Source organism: Microtus oregoni, unplaced genomic scaffold (genome assembly GCF_018167655.1).
Source record: "Microtus oregoni isolate MIOR12 unplaced genomic scaffold, Mior012 000045F_ref0000178, whole genome shotgun sequence".
Lineage (NCBI taxonomy): Eukaryota > Metazoa > Chordata > Mammalia > Rodentia > Cricetidae > Microtus > Microtus oregoni.
This window is the reverse complement of record NW_024543219.1, coordinates 6,589,402-6,599,003: the sequence shown is the minus strand read 5'-3', so window position 1 is coordinate 6,599,003 and position 9,602 is coordinate 6,589,402. Positions and strand designations below refer to the sequence as shown.

The 9,602-nt window shown below is 43.0% G+C and overlaps 1 protein-coding gene across 1 annotated transcript; it reads left to right on the top strand.

Moving 5' to 3' along the window:
• Positions 1-3,968: 3,968 nt before the first annotated feature.
• Positions 3,969-9,077, top strand: LOC121434903 (disks large homolog 5-like). The gene is made up of 4 exons (XM_041633900.1): positions 3,969-4,028; positions 5,045-5,204; positions 6,804-6,947; positions 9,005-9,077. The coding sequence occupies exons 1-4, from the start codon at positions 3,983-3,985 to the stop codon at positions 9,075-9,077; spliced, it is 423 nt and encodes a 140-aa protein (XP_041489834.1). The 5' UTR covers positions 3,969-3,982.
• The last annotated feature ends 525 nt before the right edge of the window (positions 9,078-9,602 follow it).

Below are 9,602 nucleotides of genomic sequence, written 5' to 3'. Positions count from 1 at the left end.
TTCTCATCCATTTCTATAAGGGCATTTTTTACATGCTGTTTAAGGGACTCTATTGCTTTCATAATGTCAATTTTTTCCACTTTTTTGAATTATGGTGTTCAAGTCCTTCTGTTGCAAAATCATTGGGTTTTGGTGTTTTCACATTGTTTCAGATTGATGGAGGAATTCTTGCCTTGGCGCCTGCCCATCTCCTCCTACAAATGCTATCCAATGGGTCTTCTGAAACAGGATCAGGTTCCCTTGCTGGCCATGGACCTCGCTGACAAAAGGCCTACCTTTCTGCAGGCAGGCTACCAAAGCAAAGGAACTCCTACCGCCCTTTGTCCCCAGCACCTGTCCCAGTGCCCAAACAGGCTGAGCTGGCTGATCCCGTGGCCCCGTGGAAGGGAGGAAGAAGGGCATCTCCAAGACCTTTATCATAAAGGGGTGTTGAATTTTGTTAAATGCTTTTTCAGCATCTAATGAAATGATCATATGTTTTTATCCTTCAGTTTATTTATATGATGGATTACATTGATAGATTTTCGTATGTTGAACCAGCCCTGCATCTCTGGGATGAAGCCTACTTGATCATAATGGATAATTTTTTTTTGATGTAGTCTGGATTTGGTTTGCCAGTATTTTATTGAGAATTTTTTCATCGATGTTCATGAGTGAGATTGGTCTCTACTTCTCTTTCTTGGTTGAGTCTTTGTGAGGGTTTTATATCAGGGTAACTGTAGCTTCATAAAAGGAGTTTGGCAATGACCCTTCTGTTTCTATTTTGTGAAACACATTAAGGAGTATAGGTGTTAGCTTTTCTTGGAAGTTCTGGTAGAATTCTGCATTGAAACCACCTGGTCCTGGGCTTTTTTTGCTAGGGAGATTTCTGATGACAGTTTCTAATTTTTCATGACTTATAGGTCTATTTAAATTGTTCACCTGGTCTTGATTTAATTTTGGTATATGGTACTTATCACATTTTCCAATTTGTGGCTTACAGAATTTTGTGGTAAGATCTAATGATTGTCTGAATTTCCTCTGTGTTTGTGGTTATGTCTCCCTTTTCATTTCTGATCTTGTTAATTTGCATGTTTTCTCTCTGCCTTTTGATTAGTTTGGATAGGGATTTGTCGATCTTGTTGATTTTCTCCAAGAACCAGCTTTTTGTTTCATTGATTCTTTGGATTGTATTCTGTGTTTCTATTTTGTTGATTTCAGCCCTCAGTTTGATTATTTCCAGTCTTCTACTCCTCCTGTGTGAATCTGCCTCTTTTTTCTAGAGCTTTCAGGTGTGCTGTTAAGTCTTTAATGTGTGCTTTCTCCATTTTCTTTATGTGGGCACTTAGTGCTATGAACTTTCCTCTTAGCGCTGCTTTCATAGTGTCCCATAGGTTTGGATATGATGTGTCTTTATTTTCATTGAATTCAAGGAAGACCGTAATTTCTTTCTTTATGTATTCCTTGACCCAGAAATGGTTCAGTAGTTGACTGTTCAGTTTCTATGAGTTTCTAGGATTTTTGGGGGTAGAATTGTTGTTTAATTCTAACTTTATTCCATGATGATCCGATAGTACACAGGTGGTTACTACAATTTCTTTGTATCTATGGATGTTTGCTTTGTTACCAATTATGTGATCAATTTTTGAGAAGGTTCCATGATATGCTGAGTAGAAGGTATGTTCTTTTCCGTTTGGGTGTAATGTTTTATAGATGCCTGTTAAGTCCATTTGGTTCATTACATCTGTTAGTTCTTTTATTTCTCTGTTACGTTTCTGTCTAGTTGACCTGTTCATTGGTGAGAGAGGAGTGTCAAAATCTCCTATAAGTTCAGTGTGGGGTTTGATGTATGCTTTGATTTCTAGTAATGTTTCTTTTACATATGTGGGTGCTTTTATATTAGGGGCATAGATATTCAGGATTGAGACTTCCTTCTGATGAATTGTTCCTGTTATGAGTATAAAGTGTCCTTCTCCATCTCTTCTGATTGATTTTAGTTTGAAATCAATTTTGTTAGCTATTAGTATAGCCACACCCGCTTGTTTCTTTGGTCCATTTGATTGGAAAACCTTTTCCCTACCCTTTACTCTGAGGTAGTGTCTGTCTTTGAGGTTGAGGTGTGTTTCTTGTAAACAGCAGAATGTTGGATCCTGTTTTCGTGTCCATTTTCTTAACCTGTGCCTTTTTATAGGTGAATTGAGTCCATTGATATTAAGTGATATTAATGACCAGTGGTTGCTAACTCTGGTTATTTTTCTTGGTGGTAGTGTTTGTGTGTTTCCCTTCTTTTAGTTGTGCTGGTGGAGGGTTGTTAGATGCTTCTGTTATTATGGGTGTTGTTGGCTTCCTTGGTTTGTGGTTTTCCTTCTAGTATTTTCTGTAAGGCTGGGTTTGTGGCTAAGTATTGTTTAAATCTGTTTTTGTCTTGGAACTGTTCCTGGGCCAAGAACCTCACAGACAATAGGGTAGGCTTGGGGGAGGCAGGGTCTTGTGGATCAAAGAAGCCCCTGCAGCAGGAGCTGGAGGGGCCCTGTGCTCCCTGCCCTGACCGTCTGCCCCAGGATGACACACACTCACCAGTCTGGGTTGATTTCCTCAACACAGGAACAGGGACACCTGGTAGTCTGAGGCCCCACAGATAAAAAGGTGAACTTCCTTGTTTTGTTTTTTTATAGCCAATAGTTACATGAGTTTGTCATAGGCATTGTACTATGCTAGCAGAAGTGGGTATTACTCAGTAGATAATATGGCCAAACCCACTTTCATTCGGCCTCTATGTGGATCTAAGGAAAGGCAAGAGCAATGTCCTTAAATTACAAAGATGACTCTACCTACCAGTACATCTCCATAAGATGAAAGACTGTTAGGGAGAATGGTAAGTTCTTTTTATTAGAAAGGATTGGGAAGTGAGGCCTTAAAGGTAGGGTTGGTTTCTGGTTTATTTTTTGAGGAAGGGTCTAATGTCTCCCAAGGTGTCCTCACACTGGCTTTGCAGGTTCACCTTGAGCTTAGGTCATCCTGCTTACACTTCACAAGTGCTGAGATTATAAGTGGAGCCACCAAGACCAGTGAGGACAGCACTAGTCATTGAACACAGGACTTGCTACATGCTAGGCAGGCACTCTGCCAACTGAGATATATCTATAGTTGTTGTCTTTATTTTCCCACTATCCTTCTTTTTCCTCCATTAGTCAGACCCTCACTGTAACTTAGAAAGCCCTGTAACTTACAATTTTGCTTTGGTGTCTTTCGTGCAGTGTGGAGAGCATCACACTCAGCCTGAGGCCTTTCATCATGGTGGATCCACTATTTCAGCTTTCCTCTGCCAATGGATCATCACACTTTTGCCAGTAGCCTGATGAGTGCATTCTCTAAGTGCACCTGGGACAGTTTTCTAAATCTAAGCCTATGGCTTCTATGACTGTACCCTTAAACCAAATCCTACACTGTAGCCAGCCCTGCAGGTCCTTCTGTATGTGTTGTCAAACACTTGTACTTCGGGAACATGATGTTTTCTCATCTACATTTATCCTAATATGACTTCTCAGGAATATTTAATTGCTCATATTGATGAATAGAGTGATATTACGGAAGGAACAAGAAGTTTCTGGGCACTATTTGAAAAGCATAGCTTATTTCTCAAAATGGAAAGTACTATGGGCCTAAGGGAACTCTAGCTTTAAAATGAAGAGGTGCTGAAGATCTTCTCCTGTGTTCTAAGAGAGGCTCCTGGAAAGGGAACCTGGGCTTCTGGTCATTTCAGGAAAGCTAATTTGCATGGTGGCAAAGGCTGTTCCCCATGACATCAGCAGTCTCTTCTCTGCACAATCCATTGTATCCTGGAAAGCTCCTGGAATCCCGTGATGCCACCAGTGATGTTGCAATACCAGCTGCCTTTAGGCCATTCCTTCAGTGCCTGTAGGGTACACCATTAGAGATGTTGTCAAGACTGAGGAGTCTACTTTGGAGAGAGAATGGTGATCATCATCCAGGAAGCAGACAGATGCAGAAGAGTAAACAAGATCAAATGAATGCTCTGGATAGAAACAGTGAGTCCTGGGAAGGAGATGTTGAGCTTCCTGGAGGAGGTGGGCCCTCCAGTAATGGGGCAGAGGAGCTAGAGACTCTGAGATGCAAATGGGATCTCTTGTTTATCATAATTCCTAAAATTCAAGGATTCCAGAACATTAGTTTATCAGTTCCCTAATCTAGGAGCTGGCCATGCCAAAACTGTTATGTGGGAGTATCTAGCTTCTACATTTACTGGGGTTTGGGGACAGAAGGAGAACAAACAGCAGAAGGCAGGGAGGCACTAATGTGTCCCCACCTTAGGACATGCCTTACTGCACCTCACACTCAGCAGCTTCCTTTAGGTTTAGTGGCTCTCTGACACTAGTCACATGGAGAGAAAAGTGCTTCTGGCTAAGACATTGTGTCCTCAGACTGTACAGCAGAATTCCTCTGACCACCTCTCCCTGACAGTGGCCCACTTAGGGTTCTGATCAGCAGTTGAGGGGGGCAGACAGTTCTCTAGGGTAGCCAAACAACTCTCAGAGGCATGCTACTAGCGCAGAGATCGACTCTTTGATGCCAGCTCCCATGTTCTGGGCTGTCAGTGGGGTGACTTAGTGAGTCTGCTGATCATGTTCTACCCCTGCATGACTTTTCAATTCACAACCCTTCCAGGCAGGAGATCTGGGGTCCTCACAGCACCTGAGTGCTTGTGCACGCTGTCATTTTTCTCCTGGCTTCTGAAACCACGGGCAGGATTCAGGGCCCTGGGCCATGTTGCATCCTGTGCTTCTGTGAATAAGCCTGAAGAGGTGACCTCTGTTTTCACCTGAAACGTGTAGGGAGGCAGAGAAAACCCCTGGCTTCTTATGTAGCCACATCTCTACATAGTGATGGGAAAGATTACATCCACAGAGGGTGCAACTCAACCAGGCCAAAAAATTTGGTTTGTTACTTGGTTCCAAACTTGATCTTTCTGTTTGGGCCTCAGGGTGTCTGTCTGTCCTCTATGTCTTGTCCTGTGCAGTTTCTCTTGTGTTCTGTCTACCCACAGATGTTGCTATGGCGCCAAAATCCCACCCAATGCTCCTCACCAAGAAGCAGATGAAGCAGGACGTGGAGAGGCTGACCACAGAACTACAGCTGATTACAAGCCAAAGAAATGAGCGGCAAGACCACCTGCCCTTCATCAGTGAAGATACCATGGAGAACAGGTATTCATTGTTTCAGTCTTCATGGGACCTTCAGCAATGTCACCCTCACCGTTTTCCTTTAAGGTTTTGGGTTCTCAGGTACTGGACCTCCAGTGTGACCCATGTCTTAAATTCTTCTCAGCAGAGGCAGACCTGAAGCTTGGGGGGAGGGAGATGGTGACTCTAGCTGTTCTTCTTTCTCCAAATGAAAACCAGACCCTGTGGTCTGAGTCACACGGCTAAGGGATTGAGATAGTCATGTGCCCTTCCCCGATCCCTGAGTGCATTTGGGAAGGACCTGACAGGTGGTGGCTTGGGTGGATACTAGCTGCTGTGAGTTTGTGTGAGTCTTTGAACTTGTCTGAAAGCTGATTGTGTACTGGAAGCTCCTGGTAGAGGCTGGAGAGACCTGTTCCCACTTTGTCCATCTGTGTGCATGACTAGAAGTCCTGGGACTCATCACAGTTTCTCTCTAGCTTTGTGCCTCATACTCTTAGACAATAATGCTCCATGAATCTCTTTAGCATGCAAACATGGTTCCCTCCCCCGTCTCTGTCTCTGTCTCTGTCTCTGTCTCTCTCTCTCTCTCTCTCTCTTCCTCTCTCCCCCTATCTGCTTCCTCTCCCTAATGTGTTTGGGTTTTCATTTGTGTGTGTGTGTGTGTGTGTGTGTGTGTGTGTGTGTGCGCACATGTAGTAGTAGGGGCGGCGAGGCTGCATTCCCCGGCACCCGGCCGCCCCCACTGCTAGCTTTACCCGAAATAATTTACACGGAAACTGTATTCTTTTAAACACTGCTTGGCCCATTTCTATCTAGCCTTTTCTAGGCTAGCTCTCGCACCTGGACTAGCCCATTTCTAATAATCTGCTGTAGCCCACGAGCTGGCTTACCAGGAATGATCTTAACTTGCATCTGCCTGGAATGGGAAAATCATGGCGACTCCTGACTCAGCTTCTTTCTCCTAGCCTTCCGTTCTGTTTACTCCACCCACCTAAGGGTGGGCCTATCAAATGGGCCTAGCAGTTTCTTTATTGCTTAACCAATGAAATCAACAGATTGATATATGACACTCCCACATCACACACAGACATGCATTTTCAGGTTTGTTTGTCCATAGAGACTCTGAGATCCAGGGGTCTATAAGGGACATGAGGATTTGCCTGTACCAATTTCCAGGTGGTGCTAGGGGTCAGAAAACCCCACTTTAAGCAGCACAACTCTTGTTCTACATACTCACCTTTATGACCCCTAGAAATCCCTTGTGGGAATTTATATCACAATCCTGTGTAATAGTCACAGGGGACCTAGAATCGCTCTTCTGAAGTGGGAGAAATGTCATTGTAATATTTGGTGTGGCAAGACGTGTAGCATAAACCCTGGTAACATGGAGAGCTACACTGAATCTCTAAGCATACTCAGTGAACACAAGCAACCATGGCATCCTCCATCTGTGAAGCCAGCTGATCTAGTGCCAAGATAACAAGTTTAAAAGCACCAGGAGGTCCCTGTACATAGGATGCAGAATGTGGCATTCACTGTACTGTAGTAGACCAGGATACAACGTGAGTTCCCATGATCCTTGAGGCCTCCGTTCACAAGGTTTTTCCCTCCTGTTTCTAGGCCCTACCACAAGCCAAATCCTTTCTATGAAAAACTGAAGTTGGAGCATGCACAGGTCATGTCAGAACTAAGGACCTTGGAAGCTGATTACACTGAGACCTCAGAGAAGTTCAGTGAGCTGACCAAGGAGACAGTTTTCTATCAGTAAGTGCCCATCTTGACATGGACCCCAAAAGTTGTGAAATGACCATCTCTGCCTTCATTTCTCTCTGGATGGAGCATCCCCAACTCTGGTTCTAGCCTTTCTGCTTCTTAGCAAGCAGCCTTAGCATGCATCTCTTGGACTTTTGTTCCTTGGACCTAGTATTCCTACATGTGAAAGAGATTGTTAGCTGGAGGCAGGTGTTCCTGGAGGCAGGGGTGGCAGGAGGATGCTGGCAGGATCTTTCTATGCAGAGCATCTCCAGCAGTCTGCACAGCTGGCTCCTAGTGGAGCGGACTCAACTGGAGAAGTTGTACATGCTGAGGCAGGAGAAAAAGAAACTGCTGGATGTCTGGGTGACTGGCTCCTACTGAAGCACCACTTGGAGGACTTGAATGTGATCTGTAAGGACCGAGAGGAAGAGACTAGTGGCCTCAAGACCCAGCAACAAGAGGTAGGGGCAGACAAATAAGTCAGGGTAAAGTTGGGCACCTTTTGCCCATTTGACTGCCTCTCTGCCCATCTACCCATCTGTGATTTCACCCATCACCTTACTTATCCATGTTCCCATCCAGCCACCCACCTCATGCTACCTGAGGTGTTTATTTCAGTGTTCATGCACAAATACTTCTGGGACGTTAGCCTCTCATGAGAAACTGAATTATTGGCAAGCCTGAGTCTCTGTTTGAAGTTGCAGTCTAGAGAAGGATCAATAACATATCATACACCTACATGTCATTATGATAGGTAGCATTCTGTGCACAGAGCTTTGAGTAAGTGAGTTCCTGGTCCTGGGGCTCATTCACTCAGCAGGGCTCTTGTGAGATCACTCGTGTGAAGCAGTTTGCAAGGAGGAGACCCCCATGCACGTGCCAAATGAGTGCTTCTCACAGTCATGGTTGTGGTTGACATGTGGCCCTCTCCTTTTTTCCCGCATCCCAATATTTTCTCTTCCCATTCCCCAGCTCTTGGTTTACAGTAATAGAAGTTGAGTAGCAGTTTGTCAGCCTCTTTTCTGTGAGTGGTGCTGGACAGTTCCCCCATCCAGCTGTGTATAGTCTGGGGTTGTTGGATTATCTGCTGTGGGCTTTTGACAAGCTGGTGGTGGATGGGGTGAGACTTGGGCCTTCAGGAGGAGAATTTTCTAACTAGCTCAAAACAGTCTGGTCAACAGTATTTCTCCCCAGGGAATTATGTGTGAGTTGTGAGACTCTTCTGAAAGGTCTTGTGTGGTTAGTCTGAAAACTGATGTGTGTTGATAGAGGCTGCTTGTTCATTTCCAAACTGCCCTGACTCAAAATAACCACACAGAAACTATATTATCTGCAATACTGTTTGGCCAGTAGCTTATGTATATTTCTGGATAACTTTTATATCTTAAATTATCCCATTTCTATTAATCTGTGTATCACCACATGGCTGTGGCTTGCTGGCAAGGTGCCAGTGCATCTGTCTCCTGTGGGTTATCTATCTATCTATCTATCTATCTATCTATCTATCTAATCTATCTATCTTTCTTTCTCTCTGTCTGTCATCTGGGCTTTACTCTGTTAAGCCATTGAGCGAAAACAGCTTCTTTATTAACCAATGGCAATAAAACAGATTAACAGAATACAGAGGGGAATCCCACATTACCTTCCCATTTCTTTCTAATTAAAAAGTAAGGTTTTAACTTTAACATAGCAAGATTGCATATAACAAAACAGTTATCAAGCAAGAACTATAGTTACAATATTTGTATCTACTTTATCTTTTATATTAACTAAGTAACATTATAATTGTAGGTACCTGTTCTTCAACTCCTTCAAAGACATCAAAGACTCCAGAAGGATATATTACATAAATAAACAGGAAGTGCATTGTAAGCAGCTTCTAAAATTCCAGAATTGACAGACATCTCGCTGCCTGGACAGTCAAATTTCTTCTGTAACTTTGAGGCTTCCCATTTTCAGCCCATAGGCACATAGTATCCGGCAGACTTTTCCATGAAGCAAAAAATTTCAAAGACAGTTCCATGTATATTGGTAGTTTGTCAGTCACATTCTTCTGTATCCTGCAGAATGTCTGGCAGACTTGTTCATGACACAGGAACCCGGAAAGACTGTCTCACCTTCTTCAGACATCTTCAGTAGTCATTTTTCTATGAGTTCTGCAAGTCCAGTCAGGCAGTTCAGGTAAGAACAGTTTCTTATACTCATGATTAACAAACTCCATGAGGAGACTCTTTGATGTCCATCATCCTCTCAAAGTAGACTGGTGCTGCCAGGAGTAGATGTGTCATGAAAAGTTTTAAGTTTTTAAAACATTGTAAATGCCATATTCTGTTAATCTTTGAAAGGTTTGAAGATTATCTAACTGAAATATATCTCTATATATCTAGAAAACCGAACTAACATGACAATCTTGATCATTGTAGATGACTATTATTAGCCTATATTTCTTAATTATACACTACATTTTTAAATGAGCTTCACAAATACAACACTTTAATCAAGAGAATAAATGTACAAATAACAAAACTGACCTAAAATTTGTATCATTGAACAAAGATCTATACCAATGCAAAGTACCCATCTCTATAGCAAATGCCCCTTTAAATATAAACACATTTATAAACAATATTTAGGGAATTAGGATGTAGTTCTTTCCACAACTTC